Below are 14,094 nucleotides of genomic sequence, written 5' to 3' on the forward strand. Positions count from 1 at the left end.
CCGGCGTGAATATTCTCTGACATGTAACACTGCATAGGGGAGGGAACTGGCGAGTAAAGATGGAAGACGGGTGCTAGAAAAGAGTGCGGTCATTGTAGAGGGTTGTAACGCAATACATCACTGCATGATGGCTTCTTTGGAGGGACCGAAGTCAAGTTCAGTGATCGTACAACGGGGTGATCAATGTATATGTAAATGTAAATATAATCGCGCCCGATAACGTATTCGGGTGCGATGCCACGGTGGTATTGTTGGATAAGCAGCACAGTTGTGCGATTTGAGGAACTGCTCCGTCAGCTAAGTTAGGTTAAGTATAGGTTTAGCAACTGAATATAGGGCACGAAACCGTGTATAAGCGTCACGGCAAAGTATCATGCTCTGGCTACCGCGACGATTGAGCGGCAGTTCCATGGCTTCCATCAACACGCAGACCGCTCCTCGTCCTCTCGCTCTCTCAACCTAGCACGACAAACCCAACGGTAAAACGGGAACCTAGTTCTTAGAAGTAAACGTCATCTGGAGTTTTTGTCGGCCGGCTAAAAAATCAGTAATCCATCCGTCGAAAACAATATTCGCCGAAAAGAGCGGAAAATTATGTTCTGAAACAAACACATAAACAAGTCCACCGAATTTTCAAAAAATGAAAGCCGGAATGTCTACCCCCTACTTGTAAAGAACAGGCAGCTAAGCTGATCGGTCCGTAATTTTTGAGGTCCTTCACGTCCTCTTTCTTATGAATTAAGAGGATAATAGCGTTCTTCCAAGATTCCGGTACGCTGGAGGTTATGAGACACTGCGTACACAGGGTGGCAACTCCTTCTTACACAATCTCCCCACCGTCCGTCAACAAACTTGTGGCTACCTGATTCTCACCAGCCGCTTTTCCCGTGTTCATTCCATGTAAGGCTTTCTTTACTTCCTCTTTCGTTACGGACAGGATGTCCAATTCTTGCAAAACCCTGGCTTGATCTTTAGCACCCTGATTATTTTGTTTTCTGCAAAGATTTCTGTGGAATTTTTGGATATTTAACTATTTTATCCATATTTATATTCACATTGCCCTCATTGTCTCCAAGGGCGTACATTTGATTTTTTTCCAACGACTAATTTCCTCATGACCACATTTAGGTTACCACCATTCTTTACAGCTTGCTCGGTTATTTCCATATTATACTTCTTTATGTCATTTACCTCACTCTTATTAATAGCCTTGACAGTCGGCCAGCTCTATTCTTTCTGTGAGGTTAGAGACTTTCATACTTTGCCATTTCTTAATCAGGCCCCTCGTCTCCTGAGAGAGCTTGCCAGTATGCTGTCTAGCTACCCTACTCCTACTTCTTCTTCTCAATCTGTAATCATACTTTGAGATTTTCATCAATCTCCTGAACATTAATGTCATCGTCCTCCGTTAAAGCTGAATATCTGTTCAACAGCGAGATCCTAAATTCCTCTACTTTCCCTCTTACAGCTGGCTCGTTGATGGGCTGCTTTCTTACTAGTTTCCTCCGATATCTGTTCAGATATAGGTTAATCATATGATCACTACATCTCATACTGCAGATCACCTGCACATCCTGCACCATGCGAGGATGTTCGCACATTATGAAGTCAATTTCATTTTTAGTCCCGCTGTTCAGGTTCTTCCAAGTACACTTCCGGTTCTCTCGTTTGCAGAAGTATGATCCGTAAACTATTTAGTTCTGACAACTCTACTAATAAGTCTCCTGAGCTATTCCTAGAACCTATGCCGTCGTCTCCCACTGCCTAGTTAATTGCCTGCTGCTTGCCTGCCTTTGAAGTCACTCATCCAGACAGTGCACTAAGTTTTTGCTCTACTCATTGCCGATTCCATGTCTTCAGAAAAACTTTCGACTATCTTGCCATCGTGACTACATGTAGGTGCACAGGCGTCTACAACATTCAATTTTCACTTCTTTTTAAGCCTAATTACAATAACTGCCACCTTCTAGTTAGCACTGTCGAATTCCTCTATGTTGCCAGCTATATCCTGATTGATGAGGAGTCCGAAACCTTGTACTCGCCTGTCCGATAACCCGCGATAGCACAGTTCATGCCCGCCCCTTAGTAGTGTATACGCCTCATCTGTCTTCCTAACCTCACTAAGCCCTATGGCATCCCATTTAATAACCGCTAGCTCCTCGAACAGCACTGCTGGGCTAGCCTCACTAGCTAAAGTTCTAGCGTTAAACGTTGCCAGGTTCAGATTCCAATGGCGGCCAGTACGGAACTAGATATTCTTAGCACCCTCCGCTGCGTCACAGGTCTGACCGCCGCCGTGGTCAGTTGCTCCGCAGCCGCTGAGAACTGAGGGCCGGGCGCTCACTGGTCTATCGTTATACAGGATGTTGGAGTCAACTACTAGACACCGGGGTGGTCAAATCCTGCTCTAGTGAGAGGTTGCGTTGTCGGCTCTCATCATCGGGCCTGGTTATTCATTTCTATCGACACTCAAATTTTTTGTCCATCGGAGAATTGCGGGACAGGGATTCGAACCGCTGTCCTCCTGCACACAAGGTGGACGCCATCCCTGCATATGTACAAATTTTTATATACGGCCTTCATATCATTATTACAAAAAGGCATTTCAGCAGTTGAAACATCAGCAGGCACTGAGGGACTGCGCAACCAGGGTGCAAAGGAAGTCCATTTACATAAGCTGGAAATTATATACTGGGACTGCACAGCAGCCGCAGTCTTCTGCAGTAGGAAGGAGAGAATACCTATCATAAAAAGGTGTCGTGCAGAGCAATGCAGTCTCTCCACTTCATTTGTTTTGCAGTGGTTGTGATTGGGCACGCCGGTGAAGAAGAAGACGGTGATGATGATTGACCAAACGTTGCTGATGATGACGATGATGACGTTTTTTGCACTGCGACACGCTGACTTTCAGCTGACGGAGCCCTTCTGTCCGGCGAGTTGCATCACATTTTAGTTGCAGCGAAAGCTAAATAATCTTACATTAGCACATGCGATCACACTAAGCGCGCGCCAAACTATTTTTACTATCCGGATGTTACCGAACGCCAAAGAGAGAGAGAGAAAAAAAAACATCAACTAAAGCAACGACATGCAATATCCAAGTACAGTTCTTTACTTCTAGCCGCGCGGCATTGCAGCTCCGTTCTCTACCGGATGGGTAACCGTTAAAATGTCGCATACGAGCGCCTGAGAACTCAGACAAGATGCGCATACGTATCTCTTCACATTGTGTAATTCAGCGTCTTCGCTGCGGAGGTCGTTGGCGTCGTCATTGATTTCTTCCCCGAAACCATTTTCCTCGTTCGCTTTCGCCTTATACTGTTCGCTTGGTTGAGTATCTTTCTTTTTTCGCTGCTCGGATAATGCATCAAATGCTGTGGTATTTGTTCTCAAGGCCACGCGGTGCTGCTATAGTGCATTAATGCCCTGCCATGGACGGCTGGTCAGCGCAACTGGACACATTAAGACGCACAGAAACAGGCTAAATATATTTCTTGGCTTCAGCATGCCAGAATTCAGGGTTATCGTTTTTCACTGTTCTTTAAAATTGCTTGAGTGAATCAACTAGGTAATGTGCCAGCATTCCCCAAAGTGGAATAGCTTGAAACGGGATAAAGTAACAATTCTATGATTACGCTATATAATTTCATTCCTTTCACACTAGGTCATTTGCTTGTACCGCCGCTGCGCCAGTGTACCAACGTACGAAGCAGCTACAATGCTCGCGGCGGGTTAGTTTTTCCGGAGACAGCTGTTAAAAGCGAATTTCCCGGTTTTACGCGTTGGCATAACACCGAGCCACGAGAATTGGTCAGCATGCAACGCAGTGACGTCATGCATGACGTCATTACAATGCGCCAAGCCAGAGGTCCAGCACAGTGAGGTCGCGAGTGACCGCTACTGACGGCACGCATGACGTCGATGGAATGCGCACTGCAACCCGCCGTGCTGTGTGTGCGGAACACAGTGACGAAACGATTGACAGCATGGTCAGGTCCTGCGCGCTCCTACCGGCGTGGACAACAAATACTAATGAATAAACAACATCACATGCCCCACAGCGTATAGCTGACGCTGAATTTCGCATTACCTGTAACAGTCTTGCGAAATTTTTTTTTGCCTCGTTTCTTGATCAAGCATATCAGCGAATTGTACATTCAGTTGTATGCATGTGTCGCTCTGTTGTCTACATTCATGCCGTTCTTCGTAAATATAGTGACCCCTGGCCGCAGCTGCGACGTTCTGGTGAGGGCGCTAGCGCTCAAGTACACCTAAACACATACCTACGACTCGCATTCGAGCAACTTACCTCCAAATCATTAAGTGCTCTTAACTGGGCTTTTCATTGCGTGTACTCCATCGCTCGAGCACTCTGCACAGCAATTGCACGCACTGTATACCTTAGACCATGCATATGCGAAGAAGTTTATTTCCCATCTCAGCGCAACCAAAGCCGAGGGATGGGCATCCACATGGATGGCCTGAAATGCTGTCACCAACCTTACCTGCGCGTCGAGTGTTTCTTAACTGGGCGCAATGGGGTTGGCCAGCCAACCGCATCGGCGAGCTGCTCGCCTCCGCCGCATAGGATGCATCTCGCGTGCGAGGCCAAATTTCGCTGTAATGGGCGTCCGTTGAGAGAAATGCATTACCGGATCGTTCGCCTCGGTTTTCCTGGCCACGTGCGCGCACGGCTCACTATAGGCGCCACCGGCGAAGGCGCGTCCCCATGCAACTGGAGATGACAGGCGCTCCGCAATGCCGGCTGTTTGCTTCGGCTCCTTTGTTTTTATTTTCTGCACCTACCGCTAGCTAAAAAAAAAGGCACTCTTTACCAAGGACGCCACAAGGCGCAGTGGCAGGTAGTTTTTATGGCGCCTAACAGCGGCCTCCCCGAAATGCCTCCGGCACTTAGCCTCTCTCTCTCTCTTGTCTATCTTGCGTTCTTTGAAGCTCCTGTCTGGGCGATGCATCAACTAATTGGTAAAAGGTAGAACCTTTTGGAAAGCTTCTTCGTAACTTTGTTCTTTTTCTGTGAATGCGAATAAAATTTTCACTGCGGTGTGGCCGCGGAAAGATGGCCCATTCCTACCTATACGTGCAGTTTTTAAGCGATTTGATGATACAGCGAAATCAATTGCAAGGCGTTTCAGCCTGGGCCGCAAAAGTTCTTGGCGCGAATTCTTGCATGGTTGCGGTGTTGTAGAAAGCGCCGAGAGGAATCAAGTGAGAGAGACGACACGTGAGGACCGGTGACGCTTTGAACTAACACCTGAACACTATAGTGGCCGCCGCCATCAGCGTGCATTGCTTGCCGCTTAGGACGCTTCACGCCAGGGTCAGTTCTAGAACGATCCTCATCTCAACACTTGCTGTGATGGGTATTTTGCGAAAGAACGGACACCCGCCGCGGTGGCTCAGTGGTTAGGGCGCTCGACTACTGATTCGGAGTTCCCGGGTTCGAGCCCGACCGCGGCGGCTGCGTTTTTATGGAGGAAAAACGCTAAGGCTCCAGTGTGCTGTGCGATGTCAGTGCACGTTAAAGATCACCAGGTGGTCGAAATTATTCCGGAGCCCTCCACTACGGCACCTCTTTCTTCTTTCACTCCCTCCTTCATCCCTTCCCTTACGGCGCGGTTCAGGTGTCCAACGATATATGAGACAGATACTGCGCCATTTCCTTTCCCCCAAAACCAATTATTATTATTAAAGAACGGACCATATGCTTTTGTTTATCCTGCCTGCAGCAAAAAAAGCAAATTTTAACGCAGTTACATGCATAGTAGACGTGCTAAAGGATATGTTTTGACCGGTTGACTCACTGTTTTGCTTTGCTGGGTCGTCGGAACGCCTGGCGACAATATTAGACTCAGGTTAAGCCCTGATCGAGGTTAAGCTGATGTGATCTGTTCGCGCCACAGATGGAAGTTGATGAAGACGACGGTGTGCAATGCGCAGTGCGATGGTTCGTTGCTGTTCAACGCGAGGCGCGATCGGCTGCGTCGATATAGCATTATGCTCTCGTGCAGTGTCCAGCGAAGCTGATCTGTTCGTCCTGCCATGAGTTCGAAACCCAGTCGCGGCAATGCTTATTTTTATTTCTCCACCCCTAGGGTCAGGGACGCCATGAGATTCTTGGTTGGGTTTGACCCCACTATACCTCACGGCTGAAGGAAACCACGTCTCTCTTTCTGAATTACAATGAGAAGGCGGCTACAGTAATAGAAGACGTCCTGCGCGCATTGGTATGCAAGCCAGGGGTTTAGATAAAAGCAGCCAGGGAGTTACGGGTGAGGAGGGAGCCCGACGCTTTACAGCGTCCGGCCGTCTTTGCAGAGAGCGCAGAATTCCTTCGTGCCAGCGCTGGGACCAGCAGCCAATAGATACCCCAACTTCCCTGGATCGGCAGAAGGGCGGAAGGCAGGGCGAGTTGATGGGCATTCGTAGTGAATTCGGACGCCATGAAGACACAGACAAGAAAACACAGGACCAAGACTTCACTATCAACCAAACAGCTTTATTAAACACGCATAATAATGCGGAAAGTGTGCGTGCGTATGGGGAGGAGGATATATGCGTTGACCGAACCGAAGAAAAAAAAAAGCTATGGAGAACCTTAAGTCACCTCAAGAGTGAAATGCGATAGCATTAGATTCACATTTGTTCCAGCTTCTGTTACATCTTCTGTGATTGTTTGCATGAGTTTCTTTGCAATTGTAGGTCGCTCAACCGACATATTCGGGCTGATAGCTGCATAGCAGGTATCCGTTATGCTGTCAAGGTGCCGGCATTTGCCTATATCATTTTTTTTCTTCTCATTTTTGGTTTCGATTTTCTCTCTGGGTTGCTCCCTGGGAACTATATGTTGCTCACAACCCGTTGGGCAGGTTGTGATGACGTCGCAGGGTCCCACGTGACCTCCCTCGACCACTTTTAAACTTAACTGCCACCTGCTACGGCGGGTAGGCTGCTCACAATCCGGTGGCCGGGCTGCCACCTGCTGCGGTGGCGAGATCGTTATGACGTCACAAGGTCACGCGACCTCTATCGACCAATCAGTGTGGCCGATCAGGGCAGGCAGGGACGACGTCATAAGGTCACGTGACCTATGCTACTGAAACGCTTGCACTCGTCGACGGGGCACTCAGGCAGAACACATTTTTTTTTTTCTGAGATGGACTAACTCCTCGTCAGTCTCAAAGATGGCGCGCTGACACAATCTGGATGAGTTACAATTTCGTATGCCTCTGTGATCTCACGCGCCGTCTGATTTTTGTGTTTCTACAGAACACGCGTTTAAGGTTTCCGCGCAACTTGGAACTAAATTATCACTTGGGCGAAGAGCGAAAGCGAATCGGCTTTGCGGCGGCATTAGCAACACAGCACTCTAAACTGTCGTCTGCTCCCAATCCAGCACGCCCATGGCATTCTGGGGGAAAAAAAAAATCAGTAGTCAGTGAGTGTCCGACCATACCTATAGCAGGTGGTCTAGCTCACCCGCATTCAGTTTTCCATCAACGCCATAGATACACTGACGGCTGAAACAGCATAAAAAAGAATGCTCATTGCTTCACGCAGTTCTCGTTTAATAAACTTTGTACAACTGATAGAGAGGGTACGAAAGAAAGAAAGAAAGAAAGAAAGAAAGAAAGAAAGAAAGAAAGAAAGAAAGAGAAAGAAACAGACAAAAACCAAGCAAGAGGAAGAAAGAGGCTTTATTATAGGGCAATGGCGATGTGTGCACACACACGCACACACGCACACGCACACGCAGACGCACACACACACACACACACACACACACACACACACACACACACACACACACACACACACACACACACACACACACACACACACACACACACACACACACACACACACACACACACACACACACACACACACACACACACACACACACACACACACACACACACACACACACACACACACACACACATACACACACACACACACACGCACGCACGCATGCATGCACATACACACATGCACGCACGCACAATAATACACACACGCACACACACATGCAAGCACACGCACACACGCACATACACACATGCACGCACGCACAATAATACACACACGCACACACACATGCAAGCACACATGCACACACGCACATACACACATGCACTCACACATGCACGCACACACACACACACGCACGAACGAACACACACACGCACACACGCACGCACGCACGCACGAACGCACGAACGCGCGCGCGCATCTGCTCTTGGCGGCACGCGCGCACATATTGGCGTTTCACCCTGAAAGCGGTGCCAACCTGACCGCAAATTTAGCGGTCGCAGCCGCCACATGTGTTCGTCGCGTTTCACCTTCATAAAGGGTTGCTGGAATAGGAGAGAAATCACCGCCTCCCTCTCCAATCCCCCCCGAGCGACCGGCTCGGCCTGCCGCAGGCATCTCACCGCTGCGCACACGCGTCGAGCGTGGGTTACCGCGCGCCTTGCCCCCTCTCCGAACGCTGTTTACACATCACCGCGCGGCCGACGGGAAGCCGTGCCTCGTATCTCACAGCCCGTCACTCTCCACACAACGTCCACGCTCGACCAGCGACTGCAGGTTGTGATTTCTCCGCGTTGACGACGACATCGTTCAGTGGCTGCACCCCTTTCGCGGGTTACGTCCGGTTTATGTCTGCGGCATCTTTGCACTCAGAAGAGCCACTCCCAGTGGGACAACGTGTACTGTGAGCTGTTTGGAAAAAAGAACGTTCAAATGGCTGTTACTACACGCAGGCTCGATTAGATTCCGTCAAGGGCGAGCCATTGACTTCTTTATTCTTCCTGCTTATTCCGAGCTCGTTTGTTTCTAAAAAGGTGCACAGCGTAGCGAGAGGCACGTAAGCCTGTACAGGGCCTCGTGACAGCGTAAACCTGCCTTGGACTTTACGGCTGTCGGAGTAAACGAAAGAGCGTTCTTCCTCAGTGCCCGGTTTGTAAAGGCCCGCAGATGTCCTCCACCGACAAAGTGTTTGATTGCTGACCTTCACCATAAATGCGCTACGCATATCAAGGAGGCGAAGTACCGGAGAAGCACTTTACGGATGTTTTCCTTTGCACCACCTATTTTAAAATTTTATCGTAGTTAGGCTTGCGGAATTTGTGTCGAACTCGCCGCGCATTACTTAGCGTGTCTGCAAGGTAGTTGAGACGCATTCAGAGGGAAAACCGTTTCGCTGCAGGCTGCGCCGAGCATCATCGATGCACATGGTCCCATAGAAGAGATAACGAGCTGTGGACCTCCAGAGAGGGTAAAACCTGAAAAAGCTTTCTCCGAGAGAAGGGGACAGGTTCGGCATCCGGTCAGCGTATACCTCTGAAGAGCCCTTGGCGAACAGAGCTTTGTTTCGATTCAACCATGGATGTGGCTTGGCGCGCCCGCGGTCTGCGTGATCTGCTGCCCGTGAATGTGACTCTCGTGCTCGTTGCCTTCGTCGTGGTCTCGCTGGTGGCGCTCGCATGGAACCACGTGGCCATGCTCGTCCGTGCCTGGAAGATGCTGAGGAAGGTTCCCGGGCCTCCGGACTGGCTGCCCATGGCCTACGTGGCGGGAGCGAAGAGCGCCGTCTCGAATCAGTCGTCGACACCGGAGGAGTTCAAACTTCGTAAGCCTGCCAGTATAATGTCGAATCCTGCTGTGCCTTGGTTATCGCTCAATAGTTCGCAAATTGCGAAACGAAGGATGCGCACCATAACTTAAAGCTTTCAGTCCCCGCTCGCTACTTCTGTTCCGAAAAGTATTTTTTTTCCACCCATACAGTTCACGTAGACAACTAATTATTTTGCAGCCCGAAACGTCAACATGAACAAAATGTAGAGAACATCGCTCAAGCTCGAGATTTTCACTTTGTAACGCCGCGATATTTCAGATACGTACTAGAGTCATCTGAGATCACGTTTTTTTTTAAAACTGAAAATATGTGCAACGTAGAAACCAAGACTAAAATTATAATAATTCGTGTGACAAATCTGCACACATGACTATGTCGGAGGACGTGCTGCTAAGCTCATTACGTTGGTAATTATTATTTACTGCGTTCCCTAACTAGTATAAAAAACAGCCTTGGAGGGATGTGAAAAGTATTAATTATGTACACCATCAACAACTGCGATCAACTGCGTACGTGTGACTGTGTACATATCGCCTGAGAAGATTGAACACAAGTGTGCCGCGTGCACCCGGAAGGGCACGATGTTCCCATTCGACGTTTGTATCGCGAGCTATCTCTCACTGGCATATCTCGTCACCATAAGAGGTGGCTCAATCCCACTCACGACCACTCGCACTCACAACCACTCACTCACACTCATGTCCACTCACACTCACAACCACTCACTCACACTCACACTTATGTCCACTCGCACTCGCAACCACTCATTCACACTCACACTTATGTCCACTCGCACTCACAACCACTCATTCACACTTACATTCATGTCCACTCGCACTCACAACCACTCATTCACACTCGCACTCATGTCCACTCGCACTCACACTTGAATTCATGTCCACTCGCATTCATGTCCACTCGCACTCATACTTGCATTCATGTCCACTCGCACTCACAACCACTCATTCACACTCGCACTCATGTCCACTCGCACTCACACTTGAATTCATGTCCACTCGCACTCACAACCACTCACTCACACTCGCACTCATGTCCACTCGCACTCACACTTGCATTCATGTCCACTCGCACTCACAACCACTCACTCACACTCGCACTCATGTCCACTCACTCACACTCGCACTCATGTCCACCCGCACTCATAACTTGCATTCATGTCCACTCGCGCTCACAACCACTCATTCACACTCGCACTCATGTCCACTCGCACTCACACTTGAATTCATGTCCACTCGCACTCACAACCACTCACTCACACTCGCACTCATGTCCACTCGCACTCACACTTGCATTCATGTCCACTCGCACTCACAACCACTCACTCACACTCGCACTCATGTCCACTCGCACTCATAACTTGCATTCATGTCCACTCGCACTCATGTTCACTCACACTCATACTTGCATTCATGTCCACTCGCACTCACAACCACTCACACTCGCACTCATGTCCACTCGCACTCACACTTGAATTCATGTCCACTCGCTCTCACAACCACTCACTCACACTCGCACTCATGTCCACTCGCACTCACACTTGCATTCATGTCCACTCGCACTCACAACCACTCATTCACACTCGCACTCATGTCCACTCGCACTCACACTTGAATTTATGTCCACTCGCACTCACAACCACTCATTTACACACACTCGCACTCGTGTGCGCTCGCACTCACACTTGAATTCATGTCCACTCGCACTCATGTCCACTCGCACTCATACTTGCATTCATGTCCACTCGCACTCACAACCACTCATTCACACTCGCGCTCATGTCCACTCGCACTCACACTTGAATTCATGTCCACTCGCACTCACAACCACTCACTCACACTCGCACTCATGTCCACTCGCACTCACACTTGCATTCATGTCCACTCGCACTCACAACCACTCACTCACACTCGCCCTCATGTCCACTCGCACTCATAACTTGCATTCATGTCCACTCGCACTCATGTCCACTCACACTCATACTTGCATTCATGTCCACTCGCACTCACAACCACTCACTCACACTCGCACTCATGTCCACTCGCACTCACACTTGAATTCATGTCCACTCGCACTCACTACCACTCACTCACACTCGCACTCATGTCCACTCGCACTCACACTTGCATTCATGTCCACTCGCACTCACAACCACTCATTCACACTCGCACTCATGTCCACTCGCACTCATAACTTGCATTCATGTCCACTCGCACTCATACTTGCATTCATGTCCACTAGCAATGACAACCACTCACTCACACTCGCACTCATGTCCACTCGCACTCATACTTGCATTCATGTCCACTCGCACTCACAACCACTCACTCACACCCGCACTCATGTCCACTAGCAATGACAACCATTCACTCACACTAACACTCATGACCACTCACTCACGCTCAAATCCAATCATTCACACTCACGTCCACTCACGCCACAACCATTCACTTGCGCTCATGTTCGCTCACTAACGTTCGTTCACGCTCACTCACTGTTCCCTTGTTTGCTGACAACGGAGGATGTGAGAGATTTACTGCCGCAGCCGACTGCGCTCGTGGCTTCCCTGGCAAAGCCTGGGTCGCACAGGTGTGGTGGTGAGCCGCCGGGGCTCTGTCGGGCTCTTTGGCCACTTTTCGCAGTATTGATGCTCGAAGGAATTGGTCACTTATCACGCATCTTCCACGTCCTCAACCAATGTTACGCACGTGTGCTCCCGCACTGCTGCTGAGACGATGGGCGCCTGTTTAGCGTCAGCTAAGATGCTTAGCCACGTTTTCGAATGGTGTCCAAAGGCGTGCGCAGGGTTCTCCATTAGCGGGAGCCAAGTTTCGGCACAGCGCTCCCCTCCACCACCTACCTGATCTAACCTAGGCCCCTACGGTCAAGGCGGAGAGCAATGATGAGGAATGATTATAAAACATTTATTTCAATGTGATGAAATTGCAAGATATACTAAACATTATTGAGCAGTAGTTTTTACTTTCAGGTGTAACATCGGCAGAGGAAGGCAGTCCCTGCGTCGCTGAGGTATATCAATGTGACAAAACGCTTCCGAAGGAATTTTCATTCTCTCTAAACCACAGAAGATAGGACACAGCTGTCTTTCGTTAACCGCGAAAAAGAACCTGTAAAGGTTGCATCAAAATGACCCGGAAAGTACACAGTTCTTGGAACGCAACATCATGGGTCCTCGGCCATCAGTATCGTCAAATAACCCGCATGACCATGGCACTGCACCCTAAAGGATAGCGGAACAGGTCCGACAGAGTAGAGGTATGGAGCAGACTTGGTGCCCCATTAGATGATTACAGCCACAGGAGAGCTCTGCAATGCAAACACCCCGGGAACATGAGAAGCCTAAGTGTCCACTGCAGTACTCGAGGTCCCAGCTTACGCTAGTTATTGCCGAGAAGCGGACATTCGTTGTTTCAGCAGCAGGCGTTGCAACAGTGCGTGTACGAGCCCGAGCCGTGTGGGAGGCGTGGCAAGAGACATGTACCTTTCTAGCAGTTGCGATGCGAAATTCGATCAAAGAATCTGACACAACTAGTAGCGGCTAACTGCACCGGCAAAGGGCCTGCGCCCATGACAAAGGTGAACTAGTAAGGCGAGCAGCAACGAAAGATTGTCGTTCCCGCGACTGCGGAATCCTCTGCTTCGATCGTCCATAGACATCGGCATTACGCCTTATCCTGCCTCGAGAGCCCTTGGCAGTGAGTATTTGCTTCCCTTAGCTGTCAACAAGATGGAGATAGATAAGCGGGCATCGTGGCCGTGAAACACATGCGACAAACTTCGCTGTCGTAGTCCGGCCGCCACTCACGTCCACTCACATCCACTCACAACCCATCACACCCAATCATCGCTCATGTCCACTCACTACTCATCTCTGCTCACGCTCACATCCACTCACTCACACTCATGACCACTCACAGTCACATCCACTCACTCGCACTCACATCCACTCACTTACACTCATGACCACCCGTGCTCACATTCACGCACTCACACGCATGAGATATGAGTGCACTCATAAGTGAGTATGCCGACATATATCCTCACTGGCAAGATTTCAGTTCTTATGATACTCGCGCCACCAGCTCTGTTGTCCTATAGCGTACTTATTTGAGAATGTTTTGGTTTCGATTACGCTTACGAACGGCTTATAGATAAAACAAAGGAGGAAAGGTCTAATGTATCGGCAACATGTATTTCGCTGACACTTGTGTGTTATCCTTTCTTAAAGGTGTTTAATGTCGTTTGTGTGTGTGTGTGTGTGTGTGTTGCACCGGTTAGATTGGTTGATGTTTAAGAGTCAAATGTATAGATATTTTTTTTTATTTTGCGTGTAATCCTTCCTCTTTTTTTTTTTTTGGAAATCGCCGCGGTGGCTCAGTGGTTAGGGCGCTCGA

General features: G+C 49.2%; 1 protein-coding gene across 3 annotated transcripts in view; it reads left to right on the plus strand.

Moving 5' to 3' along the window:
- The window catches only part of LOC144121239 (cytochrome P450 4V2-like), a 73,162-nt gene that overhangs the window by 6,092 nt on the left and 52,976 nt on the right, over positions 1 to 14,094 (plus strand). Inside the window, exons 1-2 of one of the 3 annotated variants that reach the window (XM_077654349.1) lie at positions 8,465 to 9,191; positions 9,233 to 9,655. The exons of 1 other annotated variant lie outside the window; for it this stretch is intronic. In XM_077654349.1, coding sequence (XP_077510475.1) covers positions 9,409 to 9,655 — 247 coding nt within the window. In that variant the 5' untranslated portion in view covers positions 8,465 to 9,191; positions 9,233 to 9,408. Of the gene's footprint in view, positions 1 to 8,455; positions 9,656 to 14,094 lie in introns of those variants that run through there. One more of the 3 variants, XM_077654348.1, reaches the window with a different exon arrangement.

This window comes from Amblyomma americanum, chromosome 2 (genome assembly GCF_052857255.1).
Source record: "Amblyomma americanum isolate KBUSLIRL-KWMA chromosome 2, ASM5285725v1, whole genome shotgun sequence".
Taxonomy (NCBI): domain Eukaryota; kingdom Metazoa; phylum Arthropoda; class Arachnida; order Ixodida; family Ixodidae; genus Amblyomma; species Amblyomma americanum.